We start from the raw sequence: 25,511 nt of genomic DNA on the forward strand, positions 1-25,511 counted from the left end.
ACTAAAACTCCCAGCATGCCCGGACAGCCAAAGGCTGTCCAGGCATGCTGGGAGTTGTAGTTTTGCAACAGCTGGAGGCGCCCCTGGTTGGGAAACACTGTTCTAGGGCAAAGAAGATTATATTTCTTTCCAGATATCGCCCCCAGCAGCATCAAGGTTGAACACATAGAAGCAAAAGTTAAAAAGGTGCAAATGTTAAAAAGGGTTTTTTTCAGCTAAAAACACTGCTGTTGGTATGACAATTCATGGAAATGGATCTCTTACCATTCCAGGCCCCAGGTGGACATGAGCTGTCCTGTGACTACTGGGAACTTGTCGGCTTGGCCCCGGCCGGTGGAGCTGATAACTTGATCAATGAAGAATCTGACGTGGACGTCCAGCTGAACAACCGTCACATGATGATCAGAGGCGAGAACATGTCCAAGATCTTCAAGGTTCGCTCAGCCGTCGTCCACTGCTTCCGCAACCACTTCTTTGACAGGGGCTACTATGAGGTAAGTGGGTTATCGGTTCTGTTTCTGTCTGCAGAATGAGAAGAAAACTCAGGGTATTTCAAACTAAAGTTGAGCAAATCTAGGGGACAACCTAGCATAGTTCCCCTATTACAATTCACAAAGGAACGATCACCCAGCTTTTCTAGGATTCTGAATATATAATCAAAAATAACTTTTGGATCCATTTACTAAAGTTAAAATAACACATTTTATTGTATCCATTATAAACAAGATAAGACATAAAAAACACAAGGGAAGAAACTCCCACAGGGGGAACTGGAACAAAAGGGCATCACTACCTTCTATTCAATGTAAACATAATACACTCTGTACAAATCAGGGGCAGAAATATACATTGCATAGAAGTAAAACAGACACTAGTCTCCATATATATATATATATATAGATATAGATATAGAGAGAGAGAGAGACTGAGAGAGAGAGAGAGAGACTGACCCCCTCCCCTTTTTGTTTTGTACTCGCCTCCCCTCGGTGGGAAGTTAGGGTGAGCTGGTCCGGCCCATCTATGCTGCAGGGACCGTCCAGTGGGGATAGTTGTTATGGGCTGTCCATTTTCACCGGGGGTGCCTCGGCCCCGGACTAGTGACGTTGCCTTGACGAAGCACAGGGACGTTGCGCATGAATGTCCCTGTGTGTCATCGTCAAGGCAACGTCACTAGTCCGGGGCAGGCCCGGAGCACGGAGAAGAGGGCCCCCCGGAGGAAAATGGACAGCCCGCAACGACTAACCATCCCCACCGGGCGGTCCCTGCAGCATAGATGGCCCGGACCAGCTCACCCTAACTTCCCGCCGAGGGGAGGTGAGTACAAAACAAAAGGGGAGGGGGGGGGGGGGTGTGCTGGATGATGACGAAGGCCGCAGTGGTCTTCAACCTGCGGACCTCCAGAGGTTTCAAAACTAGAACACCCAGCATGCCCGGACAGACAGTGCTGAAAAATCGTGCTGAAAAACTTGGCTTATACTCGAGTATATACGGTAAGAGCAAGCATAAAATACAAACCTGGTAAAAATGATACAAAAATGTACGTAATACAAGAAAGTGGAGCAGGAGTGACGTCGCCCCTAGGATTCTGAATAGCAAATTTGCCAAGCTATGCAATCGTATATCCTTGTATACTGCATCATGGTAAAGTAAGTTTGTCATGCAGGAGTCTGGGAAAGCTAGGTGGTAATTTAGAGCTATATATTATAATGGTTAAAAAAAAAGAGAGAACATTTACGCTGCAGCCAGGAAACTTTGTCCTCCTTATTTTGGGATTGTGCTTGGGTCTTCAGAAGTTCTCCGCAAATTGGTGCTGGATTATCATGTGATGTTCATATTGAACTTTTTTATTCCCTATTTCTCAGGTAACGCCACCAACCTTGGTGCAGACACAGGTAGAAGGAGGGTCCACTCTGTTCAAGCTGGATTACTTTGGAGAGGAGGCATTTTTAACCCAGTCCTCTCAGCTCTATCTGGAGACCTGTATTCCCGCTCTGGGAGACACTTTCTGTATGGCCCAGTCTTATCGAGCTGAACAGTCAAGGACCCGACGACATTTAGCGGAGTAAGTAAATTTAACCTCGTGTGGGTCAGTAAATGCACCTAATATATAGTGTCCTGTACGAACGCTGGAAGTGGAAGGGTGTTAGATGTGAGGCTCATAGGGGGAGATTTATCAAACAAAACCTGTCGGGAGGAAAAGTTGCTAAGTTGCCCATAGCAACCAATCAGATTGCCACTTTCATTTTTGACCTCTGCAAAATAGAAGCGATCTGATTGGTTGCTATGGGCAACTCAGCAACTTTTTCTCTGAACAGGTTTTGATAAATCTCCCCTCATAGACTGGCTAGGAAGCATGAAATGTGTAGAGAGAGTCCTGTACTTCCTCAGAGCCACTTTTGATATGTAAAATCATAATCACATAACCTCAATCCTACATAATTGTATCCTAAAAAGTTCTGAAACTTAAATGAAGTAAATATTTAAGCTAGGCAGGTATGCTGCATGTGTGGTGTGAATTTTCAGAATTAGGGTGCGTTCACACTGCGGAATCTCCGCTCGCTGAATTCCGCGAACGGAGATTCCGCCTGGTGGCTGCTGCCGACAATGCTTCGGCGCTAGGGCCGCGGGACACTGATCCATCACCATTGACGGCTATGCAGTGCTCGCGGAATCCGTGCAAAGAATGAACATGTTCTTTGCGCGGAACAATTTCAGTGGCGGACTTGTACCCCGCTGAAATTCCGCAGTGTGAAAGGGTCTCGCGGAGACCCATTCACACTAATGTTAAGTTTACACAGCGGAATTCCGCTCGTGGAATTCTGTGGGAATTCCGTAGTGTGAACGCACCCTTAAAGGGAATCAGCAGCATGCACTCCTCCTCCCTCCACCCCCCTTCCCTGCCACTTGACACTTTGAGCACGGTCTAGATTTGACATATGTTGTATATTTGTGGATTTTCCCCGTTAAAGGGAATATCTGCCTAGTGCAGTGTTTCACTGGTCTGGAGTCTGGGCAGTATAGCTCACAGAGCATTGTTTAGACTGGATACAATTGTCTCCACTTCTCAGCTGAGAGCAGGACTAGCTATGTACCATGTATCAGTCTGGAGTCCAGGCTGTTTAGCTCACAGAGCATTGTCTAGACTGGATACAATTGTCTCCACTTCTCAGCTGAGAGCAGGACTAGCTATGTACCATGTATCAGTCTGGAGTCCAGGCTGTTTAGCTCACAGAGCATTGTCTAGACTGGATACAATTGTCTCCACTTCTCAGCTGAGAGCAGGAATAGCTATGTACCATGTATCAGTCTGGAATCCAGGCTGTTTAGCTCACAGAGCATTGTCTTGGTTTGATGCAGTTGTTGAAAACACTCATCTGAGTAATATTAGGGCTGTACAGCATTATAGCTTCTGGGTGTAACGTGTTTCCATTTACTGACAGTAATTAAAGCTATGGAAAATGAGGACTTTAAACACAATGTAGATTAAAAAAGTTGTAGTATACAGTGACTAAACTTATTTATTTATTTATTTATTTTTTTTTGTGACCTACATAGATGTCACTTTGACTCTTTATTCTCTATTTTAGATATACTCACATAGAGGCCGAATGTCCCTTCTTGACCTTTGATGATTTGCTAAACCGTCTTGAAGACTTGGTGTGCGATGTGGTGGACAGGGTACTGAAATCTCCCGTGGCACAGCTGGTGAAGGAGCTGCACCCGGTATGGCCTGGACGCCTCTCACTTTGATATGTGAGATTGGGCAGATTGTTTACACCTATGGATTCTGCATCTGCTCCATGATGGATCAGTGTTAAAGGGGTACTCCCATGGAAAACTTATTTTATTTTATTTTTTTATAATCAACTGGTGCCAGAGAATTAAACAGATTTTTAAATTACTTCTATTACAAAATCTTAATCCTTCCAGTACTGATTAGCTGCTGAATACTACATCTGTCCATCTCTGTCCATTTTAACCCCTTAAGGACCAAGGACGTACCGGTACGTCCTGAGTCCTTACCCTTTCTATAACGCGGGGCCACGACGTGGCCCGGCCTCTAACAATGGCCAGGACCCGTGGCTAATAGCGCGCAGCACCACGATCACTGCCGCGTGCTATTAACCCTTTAGACGCGGCGTTCAATGTTTAACGCCACGTCTAAAGTGAAAGTAAATCACTGCTGGTTAGCTCATGGGGCTGTTCGGGATGTCCGTGGCTAAATCGCAGCGTCCCGAACAGCTGTTAGACACTTGGAGGGTCTCCTACCTGCCTCCGGTGTCCGATCGCCGAATGACTGCTCAGTGCCTGAGATCCAGGCATGAGCAGTCAAGCGGCAGAATCATTGATCACTGGTTTCCTATGAGAAACCATTGATCAATGTAAAAGATCAGTGTGTGCAGTGTTATAGGTCCCTATGGGAGCTATAACACTGCAAAAAAAAAGTGAATAAAGATAATTTAACACCTTCCCTAATAAGTTTGAATCACCCCTCTTTTCCCATTTAAAAAAAAAAGCAGTGTAAATTAAAATAAACATATGTGGTATTGCCGCGTGCGTAAATGTCCGAATTATACAAATATATCATTAATTAAACCGCACGGTCAATGGCGTACGCGCAAAAAAATTCCAAAGTCCAAAATTGTGCATTTTTTGTCACTTTTTATATCATGAAAAAATGAATAAAAAGTGATCAACAAGTCCGATCAATACAAAAATGGTACCGCTAAAAACTTCAGATCACGGCGCAAAAAATGAGCCCTCATACCGCCCCATACGCGGAAAATAAAAAAGCTATAGGGGTCAGAAAATGGCAATTTTAAACGTATACATTTTCCTGCATGTAGTTATGATTTTTTTCAAAAGTACGACAAAATCAAACCTATATAAGTAGGGTATCATTTTAATCATATGGACCTACAGAATAAAGAGAAGGTGACATTTTTACCAAAAAATGTACTGTGTAGAAACGTAAGCCCCCCCAAAAGTTACAAAATGGTGTATTTTTATTCAATTTCGTCTCACAATGATTTTTTTTTTCTGTTTCGCCATAGATTTTTGGGTAAAATGACTGATGTCATTACAAAGTAGAATTGGTGGCGCAAAAAATAAGCAATAATATGGATTTTTAGGGGCAAAATTGAAAGTTATGATTTTTTTAAGGTAAGGAGGAAAAGAGCAAAGTGCAAAAACACTGTCCAGAACTGTCCAGAGTAGGAGAAAATCCCCATAGCAAACATTTGCTGCTCTGGACAGTTCCTAAAATGGACAGAGATGTCAGCAGAGAGCACTGTGGTCATGATGTCAGCAGAGAGCTCTGTGTTCCAAAAAGAAAAGAATTTCCTCTGTAGTAAAGTACTGGAAAGATTAAGATTTTTTTTTTTTATAGAAGTAATTTACAAATCTGTTTAACTTTCTGGCACCAGTTGATTTAAAAAAAAAAAAAAAAAATGTTTTCCACGGGAGTACCCCTTCAAACAAAATGGCTCCTTATCAATTCCAACAAGTTTCCACTCAAAACTGTAGTAAAAAGTTGTTCCTCCTAGGGCATAGCATAGAGAGGCAATACACATGGGGCAGAAGGGTGATTTAAATCAGCTACCTAAAGGGTGGTCTTTGGGACAGATACTGGCCATAAAGGCAGGGCTCAAGTCCTGCAGGAACACGTGGGAACTGAGTTCCTGCACTTTTTCCACAGCAGGAACACTGTTCCCATTAGCAGGAGTCCTGCAGGACCAACCCTTGAGGGGAAATCTTGAGTGAGTTCCCACACTTCTTTTTTTTTTGCCAGGACTTGACCCCTGCATAAAGGGAAGTAGAGTGTAAGCTGATGCGAGGGATTCCAATCTGTGTACGGCTCTGGGGAATAAACTCGATGCCATATGTAAGAATTTATTTTCCCTTTATTTATTTTTTTCTGTAGGAATTCAAAGCCCCTAAACGGCCATTTAAGAGAATGAACTACTCTGAGGCCATTGCATGGTTGAAGGAACATGATGTGAAGAAGGATGATGGGACTTTTTATGAGTTTGGGGAGGTAAGAGTTCATTCATTTACAGGCTAGAAAAGCAATTTCCTTTGACACCATCTATACTAGTGCTCTCAAACCTGGGGCTTTCCTACTGTTGCAAAGCTACAACTCCCAGCATTCCTTGACAGCTATTCTGAGAGTTGTAGTTCTGCAACAGCTGGAGAGCGGCAGAATAGAGTAGTCAATGTTGGCTGATTCTCTATCTCTTTATTACTGTGCTGTCATTTACTACAATTGATAGTTGTAGTTTCAGTGTTATCCACCAGGTGGAGTCTGTGTGTCAAGCATCACCTCTTGCTTAATCCAGAAATAAACTACTATATTAATGCAATAGAAGTCATGTCGGTATTTTTTTGGTATTTTTTTTTTTTCATTTTTTATAAATACTATGATACTTTCACCAGGATATCCCAGAAGCCCCAGAGAGGCTGATGACAGATGCCATCAATGAGCCAATCTTACTTTGTCGCTTCCCAGCTGAGATCAAGTCTTTCTACATGCAGCGCTGTGCCGAGGATAAGCGCCTCACCGAGTCTGTGAGTATACTTTTAGGACCCTCAATGCTTCAGTCACTTTTTAAGGGTCTATTTTAATGCTGGAGGCGGTATACCGGTTCATACCGAATACCGAAATTTTTGTGCTGCACGATATGAATTTTTCCCCATACCACAATACCGGTTTGGCCCCTCCCCCTCGGGAACAAATGAATTATCAGCCCAGTGCTGCGCTGTCCCCATCTGGGAACTAATCATATGTGACCCGCGAGCCCTGTTCTGCTTCTCCCCCCCCCAAATTATCAGCCCAGCACTGCACTGTCCCCATCGGGGTACTACTCACATATGTCACCCGCAAGCGCTGCCCTCCTAGTCCTCTTGTTTGTTGCAGCCGCCGGTGCTGACACTCTATACCAGTGGTCTTCAACCTTCAGATGTTGCAAAACTACAACTCCCAGCATGCCCGGACAGCCGATGGCTGTCCGGGCATGCTGGGAGTTATAGTTTTGCAACATCTGGAGGTTTGCAGAACCACTGCTCTATACTGTCCCTATGCCCGGGATGCAAAAGGTAAACAAAATTTTAACTCTCCTTCCCCGTCGGTCCAGAACAGCTTCCCAGAGAATGGAACGTCAGAAAGCCGTCAGCCTATCACCAGCCGCAGCGATGTTCTGCCTCGGCCGGTGATGGGTTGAGCCCACTGTCATGTAAGAAGCCGGCTTCTTACGTGACAGTTGGCTCAGCCTATCACCGACGGAGCCGGAACATCGCTGCGGCTGGTGATAGGCTGACGGCTTTCTGACGTTCACGTCCCCAGGAAGAGCGCAAGGCCGACGTAGGAACATGCGTTAAAGTTTTTTTGTTTACCAAACTTACATGAACATGACCACTAGAGATGAGCGAACTTACAGTAAATTCGATTCGTCACGAACTTCTCGGCTCGGCAGTTGATGTCTTATCCTGCATAAATTAGTTCAGCTTTCCGGTGCTCCGGTGGGCTGGAAAAGGTGGATACAGTCCTAGAAAAGTCTCCTAGGACTGTATCCACCTTTTCCAGCCCACCGGAGCACCTGAAAGCTGAACAAAATTTATGTAGGATAAGTCATCAACTGCCGAGCCGAGAAGTTCATGCCGAATTGAATTTACTGTAAGTTCGCTCATCTCTAATGACCACAAATACTTAATATTGTCACCCAAATTCAAGGGGTATTACTATAAACCATAACCAACCTACAACAAGAAGAACCCCCCCCCCCCCCTTAGTGTCTATAAATGAGATACACAAAATTCATGAAAAAGTATAAATTTTATTAGACATAATTTAATTAAGCAAGACAGCCCATTGATTCCCACCCCTAAAAACATACAAGGCACAGGACAGGTTAAAGAACAAGCGGTGGGGGAACACCAGTTAAATCTCCATATACAGTGATCCCTCAACTTACAATGGCCTCATCATACAATAGTTTCAACATACAATTGTCTTTTCTGGACCATTGTAGCTTGAAACCGGACTCAACATACAATGCTATGGAATCTGCAAAACGTGTCAAGGGCTGGAAGAACCGACCAATCAGAATGGACATTTACTGGTAAAACCCCTGTAGTCATAAAGTGCATGCACTGACCGGTGTCTGGTAGCGCCCCCCACAGTACAGGGAGGTATTACATGTTCTGTACTCTGTGCCAGGGTTAGCTGCTCCTTTTGGGTATCAGGTGAGGGCGGCTCCATTTTACTATTTTTAGGACATTGCGTGTTCTGTACAGGACCCTGAAGAAGCTTCTGTCCTCTACATAGACCAGTGTTTCCCAAAGAGGGTGTCTCCCGCTGTTGCAAAACTACAACTCCCAGCATGCCCGGACAGCCGAAGGCTGACCGGGCATGCTGAGAGTTGTAGTTTTGCAACATCTGGAGGCACTCTGGTTGGGAAACACTGACATACAGTGATTACAGCTCCCAGCAGATCTTTCTTACTTTTATATGTAAGGATTTGCTTTATCTCTATTAGTTATCTACTTATTTTTGTTGAATTCTCATTTTTTTTCCTATTTTTGGATGACATTTTGGTGGCTTCAGAACCAATTACCAGGTTTCTATAGAGTTATGGTCTCAACATATGATGGTTTCAACATACAATGGTCGTCCTGGAACCAATTAATATTGTAACTTGAGGGACCACTGTATAATAATAGCTACAATAACAGATAGTGGATGTATAAAAAGGCAATAAAACAGCCAATACTGGAAATGCAAGATACATACAATGATACAGGGCATATAGAATAACAGCAAATGCTGAAGATACCGACTAGAGATGAGCGAACTTACAGTAAATTCGATCCGTCACGAACTTCTCAGCTCGGCAGTTGATGACTTATCCTGCATAACTGAGTTCAGCTTTCAGGTGCTCCGGTGGGCTGGAAAAGGTGGATACAGACCTAGGAAAGAGTCTCCTAGGACTGTATCCACCTTTTCCAGCCCACGGGAGCACCTGAAAGCTGAACTAATTTATGAAGGATAAGTAATCAACTGCTGAGCCGAGAAGTTCGTGACGAATCGAATTTACTGTAAGTTCGCTCAGCTCTAATACCAACCCCTGGTGCTGTAGATAAGAGTTCCAGTGTTCCCCCACCTCACAATCCAATGCGTTTCGCTCCGCTTCGTCCGGGAGTGATGGAGCGAAGCGCGTTGGAGTGTGAATTTCACTTTCTGCAGCCAGTTGATATGAAAACAATTGTTTTTCACTGGAGTACCCCTTTAAAATCTTCCCTCTATATAGAGCAACAGTGAGCATGCTTGACCACTGCTTCATTCATTGTTGAGGAGTGCTTTAGATAAGAGCACAACACCCTGCTATCAATGAATGGAATGGTGGTCAGGCATGCTTTTACTGTTGCTCTATTGAGAAAAAAAGCTTTGAGAGTCCATTTTTTAAATTTGTAGGTGGTCCCAGCCGTCAGACCCCCACACGATCACTTATACTAATCTGTGGATAAGGGTTATGTGTCCATGGTAGCTAAACCCCTTTAATAGTGGCCACTTAAAGGGGGTTATCTAGGAAAAACTTATCTATCTATCTATCCTATCTATCTCAACTGGCTCCACAAAGTTAAACAGATTTGTAAATTACTTCTATTAAAAAATCTTAATCCTTTCAGTACTTATGAGCTGCTGAAGTTGAGTTGTTCTTTTCGGTCTAAGTGCTCTCTGATGACACCGGTCTTGGGAACTGTCCAGAGTAGAAGCAAATCCCCATAGCAAACCTCTTCTACTCTATGCAGTTCCCGAGACAGACAGAGATGTCAGCAGAGAGCACTGTTGTCAGACAGAAAAGAACTCAACTTCAGCAGCTGATAATTATTGGAAGGATTAAGATTTTTTTATAGAAATAATTTACAAATCTCTTTAACTTTATGGAGCCAGTGGATATATAAAAATATTTTTTCCTGGATAACCCCTTTTTAAGACAAGTCCAATGTCCAAGACAACCCCCTATGGATCAGGACCCTGGCGTCCCACGGTGGACATATATTACATAGACCTACATTCAATTTTAATCCTAGTCTCCTGTGAGCAGTATTATAGGTCTCTTTTATGATCACCATTAAATGCTAATTGGGTTTACCATTTTTACCTTTCCTCCCCTGTCTGACAGGTGGACGTGCTCATGCCTAATGTCGGGGAGATCGTCGGAGGCTCAATGCGTATCTGGGACGGCGAGGAATTGTTGGAAGGATACAGTAGAGAAGGGATAGACCCAACCCCATACTACTGGTATACAGATCAGGTAAGAACCTCTGCTTTATAGGTTTGACCAATCGGTGACAAGAATCTATCGCCCGCTCTGCTATGGCCCTGTAGCCGAGCATTGTGGATTATGGCCGCTCATCTTGTATAGACAGGATACACATCACTGTAAACTGCAGCTCCCAATCTTCCTGAAGGATTTGCAGGTCATGAAGTTGTTTTCACTGCTCTGCTTTATTATAAAGATATCTCTGTATAGTCAGCCTTGGCCACACATTATACAAGAGCCTATTACACAGGGAGATGTAAGCATGACTATTTTTTTTAGTGGGTCAAAATGACTTATTCGCCTGCTGATCTTTGGCCCTATTATACAGGGTGACGTTGATCTATTAAGGCAATCAAGTGGAAAAGGGTGGATCCAGCTCCCGGAAAAAACAAGTTATCGTTTAATTGTGCACATTAAAAATGGTATGCCACCATAGCGGCAATTGATATGGTACTCAGTAAAACATAGGAGTGAAACGCCGACACGTTTCGAGCCTAAGCTCTTAGTCATGGCACTGATACATGTCACATTTGGGTTTAAAGGGGTTATCCAATTTATTTATTTTTTTATATATTTCAACTGGCTCCAGAAAGTTAAACAGATTTATAAATTACTTGTATTAAAAAATCTTAATCCTTTCAGTACTTTTGAGCTGCTGAAGTTGAGTTGTTCTTTTCTATCTCAGTGCTGTCTGATGACACCTGTCTTGGGAACTGTCCAGAGTAGAAACAAATTCCCATAGCAAACCTCTTCTACTCTGTGCAGTTCCCGAGACAAGCAGACATGTCAGCAGAGAGCACTGTTGCCAGACAGAAAAGAACAACTCAGCTTCAGCAGCTGGTAATTATTGGAAGGATTAAAAAATTTTAATAGAAGAAATTTACAAATCTGTTTAACTTTCTGTAGCCAGTTGATATAGATATATAGATAGAGATATCCCATCTACCCTATATCCCATCTACCCTATATCCCATCTACCCTATATCCCATCTACCCTATATCCCATCTACCCTATATCCCATCTACCCTATATCCCATCTACCCTATATCCCATCTACCCTATATCCCATCTACCCTATATCCCATCTACCCTATATCCCATCTACCCTATATCCCATCTACCCTATATCCCATCTACCCTATATCCCATCTACCCTATATCCCATCTACCCTATATCCCATCTACCCTATATCCCATCTACCCTATATCCCATCTACCCTATATCCCATCTACCCTATATCCCATCTACCCTATATCCCATCTACCCTATATCCCATCTACCCTATATCCCATCTCTAAAATGTTTTCCTGGATTACCCCTTTAAATACATACTGGACAATGCCAACCCCACCGTGAATACACCTACCCGCCTCAGAGTCGGAACTGACATTCTACCTTCAAAGCATGTTGAGAGCTGCTTAGGTGAGGAGTAATCAACCCACTCGTAGACTCGGTTTAACCACTTCCCAGCCGCATATGCAACAGCACGTCTTGACATCCATAGAAACCGCTTAATGTGACCAGCGGCTGAACTTCTCCATAGTGTAATGCTATTCCTGAATCGTGGAACAAAAGCGACAAAACTATTTGTTATTTCAGACGAGAAGTATATTTTCAAAAAACAGAAAGCGAAAGACCCACTAAAAAGCCGCATAATGTGAAAGACGGCCTAAAGAATCAATATCTAAAATTAAATCTCAACCGTATCAACCGCAGTTAATACGGAAAACGCAGTTTACAGTTAAATGAATCACGGACTATTCAGGCAATAATTATCCTATGTAATTGGGTCCTTGGTTTTTTCCCATATGAAACCTCTTATAACCCTAAACAATGTGTTTCCAGCTGTTGCAAAACTACAACCCCCAGCATGCCCGGACAGCCAAAGGCTGTCCGGGCATGCTGGGAGTTGTAGTTTTGCAAAAGCTGGAGGCACTCTGGTTGGTAAAACACTGCCCTATACTATGTGTTATTCTATAGGGGGAAAAAAATACATAATTCTATGGGGGGAAAAAACAATCCCGCTTACCGCTTCTGTATGTGAGACCTTTGTCAAGATTGATAAGGATTTGCATGAGTGCCCCATTATAGTCAGAAGGGTTTCATGGAAGCATACACCCCACAAAGTCCCTGTTGGAGATGAGCGAACTTTGAGTAAATTCGATTCGTCACGAACTTCTCGGCTCGGCAGTTGATGACTTATCCTGCGTAAATGAGTTCAGCTTTCAGGTGCTCCGGTGGGCTGGAAAAGGTGGATACAGTCCTAGGAAAGAGTCTCCTAGGACTGTATCCACCTTTTACAGCCCACGGGAGCACCTGAAAGCTGAACTAATTTATGCAGGATAAGTATCAACTGCCGAGCCGACAAGTTCGTGACGAATCGAATTTACTGTAAGTTCACTCATCTCTAGTCCCTGTTAGACGCCATGCACCACTAGTGGTAAGTGAAGAGGAAAATGGCCACCAATTTATATATTATATATTATATTATATATTATATTATAATATATTATATTATATTATATATATTATATTATATATATTATATTATATATATTATATTATATTATAATTTATATTATATTATAATTTATATTATATTATAATTTATATTATATTATAATTTATATTATATTATAATTTATATTATATATATAATTTAGATATAATATATATAATTTAGATATAATATATATAATTTAGATATAATATATATAATTTAGATATAATATATATAATTTAGATATAATATATATAATTTAGATATACTATATATAATTTAGATATAATATATATAATTTAGATATAATATATATAATTTAGATATAATATATATAAATTAGATATAATATATATAAATTAGATATAATATATATAAATTAGATATAATATATATAAATTAGATATATAAATTAGATATATTATATAAATTAGATATATTATATAAATTAGATATAATATATAAATTAGATATAATATATAAATTAGATATAATATATAAATTAGATATAATATATAAATTAGATATAATATATAAATTAGATATATATAATATATAAATTAGATATAATATATAAATTAGATATAATATATAAATTAGATATAATATATAAATTAGATATAATATATAAATTAGATATAATATATAAATTAGATATAATATATAAATTAGATATAATATATAAATTATATATAATATATAAATTATATATAATATATATATAATATAAATTATATATAATATATATATAATATAAATTATATATAATATATATATAATATAAATTATATATAATATATATATAATATAAATTATAATATATTATAAATTATAATATATAATATAATATATAATATATAATATATAATATAATATAATATATATCTTCTGTATTCTATGACAATAATTCGGGGGTAAAAGTGAAATTTTTATTTTTTATTTTTTTTCAATCAATATGGTCACATGGTTAGACTGTAAGCTCCAGGTACTAATGTGAGCAATTGTAACCTGTGGAATATGAGGGGTATTTATCAATGGATTTGTGTTTTTTTATTTTCGTAACTTTGGCGCAGTTTCTTTTTGCACCAAAGTTTGGCGCATTCTCTCCACTGTCATTTTTTTAAACTTTCTCAAAAATCACACGGTCCTGTGTGTGATTTTTTACTTTGGTCAGTAATTCATCATTTGCACCAATCGATCTTTGGCGCAACTTTGCGCCTTTTTTTTTTAGTTTTTTTTTTTTTTTTTTTTTTGTGTTTTTTGGCGCAATTCACCGCCAAGAAATTTTGTACATGGAAAAAACACAGCAATGTCAGAAAATGTAAAGGCATCAAAATACATAAAAAAATATATATTATTTTTTGTGAAAGCAACGACGCCTCCGGAGCTTCGCAATACTTATCTGCGACATAGTTGTCTCTGAGGGGCCTTCACCCTCCGTTGAGCCAGCATTGGACATGGCCCCTTAGGTTCAGGAAAGGTAAGCGCTAAAAGTAACCAAAAAATAAAAATAAAATCCATTTCACATGGTGGCTATAAACCCAACAAAAGAAAAGAACTCACGTCGCTTGTTGATATACTGCAGGAGGGACTCCGAAATGGCTGCTCTACAGGGTAAAATACGCGTCCTCTGTGGCGGTAGGTTCTGTGTAAAAGGCGCTGATTTCAACATTTGCGCCAAAATTACTAACAACGTGCACCAAATGACACATTTGGTGCACGTCCACAAAAATACAAAGTGAAAAAAAGGGTTAAAAAGAAACGGTCAACAGGCAAAATTGATAAATACCCCCTATGTGTGCACTATATAAGGTCGAAAAATGTAATATATAGATCTATAACCAGAATTAAATTTTCTCTCTTCTTGCTTCACAGCGTAAGTTTGGCACGTGCCCTCACGGGGGGTACGGTTTGGGTCTGGAGAGATTCCTCACATGGATCCTCAACAGGCACCACATCCGGGACGTCTGTCTGTACCCCCGTTTTGTCCAGCGCTGTACGCCTTAACCCCGCGAAGACCACCGTCACCTGGTAGAGGGATTCCTCATCTCGTCTTGTGGGAAAAGACCACCTACCTACCAACCTACCTGCTGCTGCTTTTATCAGGACATTTCCAGAACCAATGTGTTAGTTGTTTAGAATCTCATCACTCATTCATTCACCGTCCAGCAATGGCTGTGTAAATGGTAACTTCCCAGTGACAGGTCGTCTATACATCAGCCGGGTATACCCACCATGTTCTTTTCTTATAGATTCAGATGTAGCAGAGCCGAGTTTGACATTTAGTGATGAATCCGTGTATGATCTGCAGTATTGGACTCCTTTCACATCTGCAAGTTGTCTGCCAAATATGTTACACCATATTGACCCAAATTTATTTTTATTTTTCGTTATAGTAGGGTCACACCTGCCGTATGCTGCAGATTTTCTGCAGCTGGTTTTGCTATCCATTGACATCAGTAGGTAGCAGCGGCAATATACATGTGTGACCTTACCCTTGAATGACAAAATCTACAGTGCAAATGTGAATAAAGCTTTATGTAGAGCTGCAAGTAAACATTAAACATCTTATCCATGCTAGCGAAATGGCAAATATAGCTCTGCTACATCTGTAGATAGCTGACATACGTAACCACTGTACTTTCCAGTCACGGTATCTATGGATTCACAATGCAGTAACCCATTTAGCTGTGTAATTCTTAACTGGACCCAAACCTTTTTTTTTTTTTTTTTTTTTTTTTTTTTTTTTTTTGTCATACTTGACTTGTTTCCCGACCAGTTTCCCTCCAGCTGTTGCATAACTACAACTCCCAGCATGCCCGGACAGCCTTTGGCTGTCCGGGCATGCTAGGAGTTGTAGTTTTGCAACAGCTGGAGGCACCCTGGTTGGGATAACGCCTGTTATAGATTCTTTGACTGACCTGATCTTTATGTCTACGACAATTGTTTATCCAGATCTATAAAAACTAGAGCAAAAGAAATCAGTGTTCCCCATCAGAATCAGTCAGATCAATGCTTTAAAGGGGTTATCCAAGAAAAAACTTTTTTTTTGTATATCAACTGGCTCCAGAAAGTTAAACAGATTTGTAAATTGCTTCTATTAAAAAATCGTAATCCTTTCAGTACTTATGAGCTGCTGAAGTTGAGTTGTTCTTTTCTGTCTACGTGCTCTCTGATAACACGTGTCTCGGGAACTGTCCAGAGTAGAAGCACATCCCCATAGTAAACTTCTTCTACTCTGTGCAGTTCCCGAGACAAGCAGAGATGTCAGCAGAGAGCACTGTTGCCAGACATTAAAGAACAACTCAACTTCAGCAGCTGATAATTATTGGAAGGATTAAGATTTTTTTAATAGAAGTAATTTACAAATCTGTCTAACTTTCTGGAGCCAGTTGATATAAAAAAAAAATATATATTTTTTTCCCCTGGAATACCCCTTTTAATTTCCCCATTTATTGTAATCTCTAAGGCTGCTTATTTATATATTAACTTTCCCCAGTGAGGCTTTTACAAGGCATTTAGAGATGAGGGAATTTACAGTAAATTCAATTCGTCACAAACTTCTCGGCTCGGCAGTTGATGACTTTTCCTGCATAAATTAGTTAAGCTTTCAGGTGCTTCGGTGGGCTGGAAAAGGTGGATGCAGTTCTAGGAAAGAGTCTCCTAGGACTGTATCCATCTTTTCCAGCCCACCGGAGCACCTAAAAGCTGAACTAATTTACGCAGGATAAGTCATCAACTGCCGAGCCGAGAAGTTTGCGACAAATCGAATTTACTGTAAATTCGCTTATCTCTAAAGGCATTATGACCCTGTCTGTCTGATTGATCAGAAAAATTTTATGTGGAACATCCTAGAAGGCTGTGTTCATATGTGGTGTTTAATTAGAGGTACCGCGTCGCATTTTTCCAATTTTTTTTCTATTTTTATTTAAACAATTCTTTTTTTTTTGTACTTTTTTTTATGCATTTATTATAAAAAAAATTTTTTCTTGTTAAAAAATTATGCAATTTTACCACAATTTGCATGACTGAATAATTATGCAAATTGAAGTAAAATGTAGCTTTTTTTGGAGGAAAAAAAAGAATAAATTTGTGGCAACTAAATGCTACGTGGCCATAAGACGGCCTACATGTTGTCGTTGCGCCCCCCCCCCCCCCTTCCGCTTTTTGATCCTTCTATCCCCCCTTGATAAAATTGCCATATTGACTGTGAATATCTAAAGAGAGTTCTATTCATTCTTAGCAACACTGAGACCTCAGTAATGACTGCACTTGTGATGTCTTGAAGCTGCCTGGGACCCCATGAAGAACGTGTGTGACTGGACAGAATCCTTCTTTTAGATCTCATTTTGTACCATCCATTGCTGTTCTGTTTTATCTTTCGTAGCAGTACATGTTCCCGAAACCAATCCATAGCAACCCAGTCACAAAATAAAAGAATTAGCTGGAGATCACAATGTCTCTGTAAGCGGAGTCACACATCACTGTGGAGGACAAGTAATGCAGAAGTAAATCTTATAGACGGAGGCTGGGTTTACATTAGTCGAATATGGATGTATTTTTATATCCGTATTACATCTGCAAGTCCCAGCCCAGGACTTCTTTGGCTTTTATATGGACATACAAATATGTCTAGTGTAAACCCAGTCATAAAAGAAGGGGGGGAGAGAGCAAGATTCATATATATATGTGTATGTATGTGTATACATAATATGACCAATAGGACACTTCAAGGCACTACCCATAGGATCAAAGGTAAATGCAGTTCATGCCGTGGCAGTACGGCTCCCTAGAAGCTGGCTGACATCAACTCGGGTGCTGACACCGTAAGAATCCAGCATTAAACATGAAAATAGTATAAGAATAAAAAGACGGAGCACTGACTAAGATGTAGTTGCTGTGGCTTCTCTATTCGTTCATATGAACAGTCGGGAGTCCGGTGGAAGAGACGCGGGGGTAAGGAGTGATGGGCCGTTCTCGCGCCGAGGCGCGAGAACGGCCCGTCGCTCCTTACCCCCGCGTCTCTTCCACCAGCCTCCCCGCACTGCTATACGCCCGACTGTTTGTTTGAACGAATAGAGAAGCCACAGTAACTACATCCTAGTCAGTGCTTTGTCTTTTTCTTTTTTATACATATATCTTCGGTATTTTTTTCGCTTAAAGGAGTACTCCGGCAAAAATGTACTTATCCCCTATCCACAGGATAGGGGATAATTAGCTGATCGCAGGGGGTCCAACCACTGGGGCCACCCATAATCTTCAGGACGAGACCTCGATGCTCTCAGTGAGGAGCGAGTGTAGTCTACCGGTCAGCATGCGCTCCATTAATTTCTTTGGGAGTGCAGACGATTCCCTAGAGCTGTACTCGGGTCTTTTCGGTGTTCCCATAGAAATGAATGGAGCAACCAGCTAATTACATTTTCGCTGGAGATCTCCTTTAAAGGGGTTCTCCGGTGCTTACACATCTTATCCCCTATCCAAAGGATAGGGGATAAGATGCCTGATCGCGGGAGTCCCGATAGCTATCACGCCACCTCCCGTCGGCTTGCATTGAGGGGCGGAGCGTGACGTCACACACCGCCGGCCCTGTAGTCGCCCGTATTCAGACCCGGAGCGAACGCGCTCCGGGACCGATTACAAACGGGGTGCCGCGTGCATGATCACGGGCATCCCCAGCTGCGGGATTCCTGCGATCAGGGATCTTATCTCCTATCCTTTGGATTGGGGATAAGATGTGTAAGCACCGGAGAACCCCTTTTAAGTAAATTAAAAAGTTTGGCTTGTACATGGATCTTTCCGGATGATCATGGCTTATAAAATCATGGCTTTGTTCAAGCTGAAGCACAGGCATGGACAAAGTCCAGTAAGTGAGGAGGAGCTAGCACTCCTCTGTGCTTTTTCCTTATCTGATAGTACTCCTCTGTGCTCTCTCCTGTCTGATGGCACCCCTCTGCTCTCTCCTGTCTGATGGCACCCCTCCGTGCTCTCTCCTGTCTGATAGTACTCCCCTGTGCTCTCTCCTGTCTGATAGTACTCCCCTGTGCTCTCTCCTGTCTGATAGCACTCCTCTGTGCTCTCTCCTGTCTGATAGGTCCCCTCTCTGCTCTCTCCTCTCTGATGGCACCCCTCTGTGCTCTCTCCTGTCTGATAGCACTCCTCTGTGCTTTCTCCTGTCTGATAGCTCTCCTCAGACCTTTGACAAAGCCATGATTTTATTAAAAAGGAAATAACATTTTCTTATGAAGTATATTAGAAAGGTTAAGCCAAGATGAACTACATATAAAAAGTTTTTGAATCTGACAGTGCCCATATAAAGGGTAGTAGCTCCCACCAGCCTTTCTTTTTTTCTGTTCTTGCCTATTGTCCATCTATCCCTAACCCCCTCCCTGCCTTTAATCTTTTTTTTTTTTACATATTAAAAATGCCTTTTGTCTGCCTGGTAGTGTTCTCACTATGAGGCAGACTTCCCCAGCAGGCACAACTTCACTGATGCCTGCTGTGGGGCACACTTCCGCCCTTAGTTAACCTATTCAGTGTACCTCCAGCTGTTTCCCCACTACAACTCCCAGCTTGTCCTGACATCTATTGGCTGTCAGGGCATGCTGGGAGTTGTAGTGAGGAAACAACTGGAGGCATACTGTACAGGTGAACACCGTATCTGTGATGGCCGCACATCCCGCTTAACCCCCCCCCCCCCCCCTTGAAAAAGAATAAGCAGTGAGAACAGTCACAGCAGAGCTGTGCGCATATTATTTTACTTGTCCCCAGGAGCCAGGGCTGGCGTGCGAGGCCAGGGAGCCTGCATGCATCCTCTTCCTTCAAAGCGCTCGCTAGAGATGAGCGAATTTACAGTAAATTCGATTCGTCACGAACTTCTTGATGACTTATCCTGCATAAATTAGTTCAGCCTTCAGGTGCTCCCGTGGGCTGGAAAAGGTGGATACAGTCCTAAGAAAGAGTCTCCTATAACTGTATCCACCTTTTCCAGCCCACGGGAGCACCTGAAAACTGAACTCATTTATGCAGGAAAAGTCATCAACTGCCGAGCCGAGAAGTTCGTGATGAATCGAATTTACTGTAAATTCGCTCATCTCTAGCGGTCGCTCCCACCTGTCTGATTTTTATTTTCATACAGATGAATACATTCACGTTAAAACCGTTTGCAGAAACTGTATGTAAAAAAATTTAAATGCACCCTAACTTGTCATTTATTCATGTCAATTTCTGCTCTATCTGAACCAAGTAGCCAAGTGGGTGGTCCTACTTACTTTGGCAGCGCTCTATATATGCACTTATACACAGCTGTCAATCACTGATTAGAACCCCCTCGCTTTTCATTGGGGGACACATATACTGATGGGTATATGCTCTTGCCACTAGGAGGTGCTGACACTAAATAGAAAAAAAAAGTCGGCTTCTCCCTTGCAGGATATACCCAATTACTGGAAGTGAGGTAATCAGTTTGGTGCTCTGCCTGTTTTCGATACTGCAGGACATGAGCTATGTCAGCAGTTGACACAGCTTTGGGCCCTTTTTCATAGGTTCCTGGGGTTTGCCCCAATGAGGTGCACCTCCCCATGCTGTTTGTTGATACGTATATTCCTCAAGTCAAGTCTTTGTCTCTTACCCAGCACCGATGTCCAGGGTTCAGATTCCTCCAGAGCAGTGTTTCCCAACCTTTTTCGGGTCGGGGCACACCTCGGAAAAATTTTTTTCCTCGGGGCACCGCTACCGAGGTTGACAAGCAAGAAAAAAAGGAAAAAACAATAAAAAACGCAATGCACTATATCTATTTATGTAGTTTAAAGTGCTGCTTTATACAGCAACTCACCAATGACGTCTTCTCTAATTTGCATTGTTGCCTTCTCTTCTCCATCTGGTCTGGGCCATCATCACGATTTCTTCCACACACAATTCTTCACCTTTTAAACCTGCAAAACAAATCTATTAGGCGCCAAACTTTTTTTTCTTTTTTTTACATGGGTGACAGAGGGGTGTAGAATAGTGGACATGGGTGACAGAGGGGTGGACATGGGTGACAGAGGGGTTTAGAGGGGGTGTAGAGGAGCGTACATGGGTGACGGAGGGGTGGACATGGGTGACAGAGGGGTTTAGAGGGGTGTAGAGGAGCGTACATGGGTGACAGGGGTATAGAGGAGCGTACATGGGTGACGGGTATAGAGGAGCATACATGGGTGACAGAGGGGTGTAGAGGAGCGTACATGGGTGACAGGGGGGTATAGAGGAGTGTACATGAGTGACAGGGGTGTAGAGGAGTGTCCATGGGTGACAGATGGATGTACATGGGTGACAGAGGGGTGTAGAGGAGTGTCCATGGGTGACAGATGGATGTACATGGGTGACAGAGGGGTGTAGAGGAGTGTACATGGGTGACAGATGGGTGTACATGGGTGACAGAGGGGTGTAAAGGAGTGTACATGGCTGACAGGGGTGTAGAGGAGCATACATGGGTGAAAGGGGTGTAGAGGAATGTACAAAGGGGTGTATATGAGCGTACATGGGTGACGGGTGTAGAGGAGTGGACAGATGGGTGTAGAGGAGTGTACATGAGTGACAGAGGGGTGTACATGAGTGACAGAGGGGTATAGAGGAGTGTACATGAGCGACAGTGGGGTATAGAGGAGTGTACATGGGTGACAGATGGGTGTACATGGGTGACAGAGGGGTGTAGAGGAGTGTACATGGGTGACAGGGGTGTAAAGGAGTGTACATGGGTGACGGGTATAGAGGGTTGTACATGGGTGACAGGGGTATAGAGGGTTGTACATGGGTGACAGAGGGGTGTAGAGGAGTGTACATGGGTGACAAAGGGGTATAGAGGAGTGTACATGGGTGACGGCGGTGCAGAAGAGTGTACATGGGTGACAGGGGTGTAGAGGAGCGTACATGGGTGACGGGTGTAGAGGAGTGTACATGGGTGACAGATGGGTGTACATGGGTGACAGAGGGGTGTAGAGGAGTGTACATGGGTGACAAAGGGGTGTAGTTGAGTGTACATGGATGACAGAGGGGTATAGAGGAGTGTACATGGATGACAGAGGGGTATAGAGGAGTGTACATGGGTGACAGGGGTGTTGAGAAGTGTACATGGGTGACAGAGGGGTATAGAGGAGTGTACATGGGTGACAGATGGGTGTACATGGGTGACAGAGGGGTGTAGAGAAGTGTACATGGGTGACAGAGGGGTGTAGAGAAGTGTACATGGATGACAGAGGGGTGTAGAGAAGTGTACATGGATGACAGAGGGGTGTAGAGAAGTGTACATGGATGACAGAGGGGTGTAGAGAAGTGTACATGGATGACAGAGGGGTGTAGAGAAGTGTACAGAGGGGTGTAGGGAGGTGTACAAGGGTGATAGATGGGTGTAGAAGAGTGAACATGGGTGACGGGGGGCATAGGGGTGACAGAGGGGAGGACAGGGGGTGGACATGGGTGACAGGAGGGTGGACAGGGGGTCAGAGGGGTGGACAAGGGGGTAAAAGAGGGACAGGAGTGACAGAGGGGTGGACTGGGGTAACAAAGGGACAGATGGGTGAACAGGAGGGTGGACATGGGTGACAGAGTAGACAACGGGGGTAGACAGGGGGGTAAACATGAGTGACAGGGATGGACAGGGGAGTGGACAAGGCAGACGTGGATGACAGGAGGGTGGACATGGGTGAGAGGGGGGGTGGACATGGGTGACGGGGATGATAGGTGGGGGGACATGTGTTAGTGCGGGTGGACATGGGTGACAGGAAGGTGAACATGGGTGACTGGGGGGATGGACATGGGTGACAGGGAAGGGTGGACATGGGTGACAGGGAAGGGTGGACATGGGTGACAAGGATGTGGTCAGAGGGGTGGACAATGGAGGGTGAACATGGGTGACAGGGATGGGCAGGGGTGACAGAGGGTTGGATGGGGGTGGACATGGATGACAGGAGAGTGGACATGGGAGACAGGGGGTCAGAGGGGTGGACAAGGGTGACAAAGGGACAGATGGGTGAACAGGAGGGTGGACATGGGTGACAGGGTAGACTACGGGGGTAGACGGGGGGGGGTAAACATGAGTGACAGGGTTGGACAGGGGAGTGGACAAGGCAGACATGGATGACAGGAGGGTGGACATGGGTGAGAGGGGAGGACAGGTGGGGGGGACATGTGTGAGAGGGGGTGGACATGTGTGAGAGGGGGTGGACATGTGTGACGGGGGGGTGGACATGGGTGACAGGGGGTCAGAGGGGTGGACATGGGGGTAAAAGAGGGACAGGAGTGACAGAGAGGGGTGGACTGGGGTGACAAAGGGACAGATGGGTGAACAGGAGGGTGGACATGGGTGACAGGGTAGACTACGGGGGTAGACGGGGGTAAACATGAGTGACAGGGATGGACAGGGAGGTGGACAAGGCAGACATGGATGACAGGAGGGTGGACATGGGTGACTGGGATGATAGGTGGGGGGGACATGGGTGACATGAAGGTGAACATGGGTGACAGGGAGGGTGGACATGGGTGACAGGTTAGACTGGGGAGTGGACAAGGCAGACATGGGTGACAGGGGGAGGGTGGACATGGGTGACAGGGGGAGGTGGACATGGGTGACAGGGTGGGATTACATGGCTGACAGGGGGGGGAGGGTGATAGAGATGGACAGGGAGGTGGACAAGGCGGACATGGCTGACAGGGGGGGGGGTGACAGGGGGAGGCAGACATGGCTGACGGGGAGGCAGACATGGCTGACAGGGGGGGGGGGTGACAGGGGGAGGCAGACATGGCTGACAGGGGGAGGCAGACATGGCTGACAGGGGGGGGTAGAGGGTGTACCTGGGTGACGGTGGGGGGTTTAGACAGGGTTGAGAAGGTGAACTGAGGGGTGGAAAGGGTACGTACCTTAAGCAAGCCGGCCCGCGCAGCTTGCAGTTCCACAGCAGGCACGGGAGTCCGGTGCAGGTGCAGCTCGTTCCGCCCCAGGCAGGGACCCATTTTCGGCTCCCTGCGCCGTAAGGGAGAGGGGGACGGAGGGTGAAGGAGAGTGAAGGAGGGGGACGCGGGGGACACAGGGAACAGAGGAGGAAGGAGGGGGAACACGGGGGACGCGGGAGACGGAGGGGAACACAGGAGACGGGAGGAGATGCAGGGGGACGCTGTGCGCGCAGTGCGCACGCAGACTTCCCTTCCCCCCTTCGCCGTCAGGCCGGGGCGGGACATTTAAAAAAATTATAATAATAAAAAATAAAAAAATCACGGCAAAATCCCGCGGCACCACGGGCAGTGCTGAACGGCACACACGTGTTCCGCGGCACCGCGGTTGGGAATCACTGCTCCAGAGACTCCGATGTCTCCTCCATACCTTGGTTTGTTGCCACAGGGTTCCTGAGGTTGCGATGTTTGCCCAGTGTTTTCACCCAGTGCAACAGGGCAGTGTTTGTATGCTCCTTCAGTACCTGGCGTACTTTGGCAATTGTTGTCTAAGGGTTCCTGTGGTTGCTATGTTCACCCAGTGCTTTAACCCATTGCTGCAGGGCAGCGTTTGCATGCTCCTTCAGTACCTGGCAGTCCCCCTTACACAGGGGGTACATCGATCGGTGGCTTCGCATGGTCAGTGCTTGACTTTCGTCTCAACTGCTCCTTTTTTCTCTCCCCTCCCCTACTGCCAAGATGGATGCATCTCTCTTCACACCTACAGAGGGGGGGGGGGTACCTCGCTGGGTCCTTGTTTTGGTGAGAGCAATCAGCAGAGCGTTTTGCCGGCTATACCTGGATGCTCACTGCCCCCTTCTGTAGACCCCATCTGTTATTTGGGTCCTGCCATTGCTCTCCTCTTCCCTTGGTGCTGTCTCCCTGGAGAGGTATGTATGTTCTTCCCTTGGATGTTGTCAGTTGTGTGGCACTGTCGCAATAGTCTTCTGGGTAGCCTTCATGTGCCCAAAATCCGGGAGTCCCAACTGGGTTCCCTTTTGTCCCCCTCTCCGTTCCCGTCCTGACGGAATGCTGATTCAGTGTACTCTGGTCCGTTTGGATCACCAGGGTCCAAGGGCAACCTCCTAGGTGGTGGTGGTGTGCCCTCTTCTCTAGCTCGGCCCTCCTGATTCTTAGGGCCTTACTGATGGTTGCGGTCTTGGCTATGTGCAGGGCTCCTGCACGGACTTTTCCATGACCTCATAGCTCTGCCGTGGCTCTCCTGTGCAGGAGGCGTGAATGGCACAGCCTGGATTTGGCTGAAGCATGAGGAGACCATATAGTGGCTGAATGGCGCAGCCTGGAGTTTGTTGCAGCATGAGGAGACCATATAGTGTCTGACAAGCCTCCTCCATGTAGTTGGAAGTCTTTTTGTGCCACACTTCTTGTTCTGATATAGTCTCCTGGAGCGTCTAGAGGACGTGGGGTTTGCTTACCCTACAAGGGTGGGATCTCCGGGAGCCTTGGGAACCTCAAGTTCTCACTTTGACCACTCCATTGTTCGGGGTGCTCCTTCTCAGGGCATTCCGCTTCTTGTTTGGCCGTTTTTTCCTCAGCTTGGGACCTCCAGTTCTCACTTTGGCTGCTCTGTTGTTCAGGGTGCTCCTTCTCAGGGCGTTCCGCTCCTCGTTTAGCCCTATTTTTTCCTTTTTTTTTTTTTTCCCCTTCCTCAGGGTCCATGTACTCCTTTGACGGAAGGCCGATTTCAGCTTATGTGGAGATGTG

At 44.2% G+C, this 25,511-nt stretch overlaps 1 protein-coding gene and 1 long non-coding RNA gene across 2 annotated transcripts in view; one reads left to right on the plus strand and one right to left on the minus strand.

Annotated features, from left to right (window-relative positions):
- Positions 1 to 15,583, plus strand: part of NARS1 (asparaginyl-tRNA synthetase 1) — a 44,899-nt gene extending 29,316 nt beyond the window's left edge. The window contains exons 9-15 of the mRNA XM_056544736.1: positions 273 to 494; positions 1,863 to 2,062; positions 3,588 to 3,723; positions 5,924 to 6,037; positions 6,436 to 6,567; positions 10,182 to 10,313; positions 14,700 to 15,583. Of these exons, the coding sequence (XP_056400711.1) occupies positions 273 to 494; positions 1,863 to 2,062; positions 3,588 to 3,723; positions 5,924 to 6,037; positions 6,436 to 6,567; positions 10,182 to 10,313; positions 14,700 to 14,831 (1,068 nt within the window). The 3' untranslated portion in view covers positions 14,832 to 15,583. The remainder of the gene's footprint in view (positions 1 to 272; positions 495 to 1,862; positions 2,063 to 3,587; positions 3,724 to 5,923; positions 6,038 to 6,435; positions 6,568 to 10,181; positions 10,314 to 14,699) is intronic.
- Positions 396 to 23,904, minus strand: LOC130294637 (uncharacterized). The gene is made up of 4 exons (XR_008848563.1): positions 23,718 to 23,904; positions 20,656 to 20,755; positions 11,720 to 11,880; positions 396 to 522 (listed from the first exon to the last, which is right to left on the minus strand). It is a non-coding gene; the product is annotated as an uncharacterized LOC130294637 (long non-coding RNA).
- Positions 23,905 to 25,511: the final 1,607 nt, after the last annotated feature.

Source organism: Hyla sarda, chromosome 1 (genome assembly GCF_029499605.1).
Source record: "Hyla sarda isolate aHylSar1 chromosome 1, aHylSar1.hap1, whole genome shotgun sequence".
Lineage (NCBI taxonomy): Eukaryota > Metazoa > Chordata > Amphibia > Anura > Hylidae > Hyla > Hyla sarda.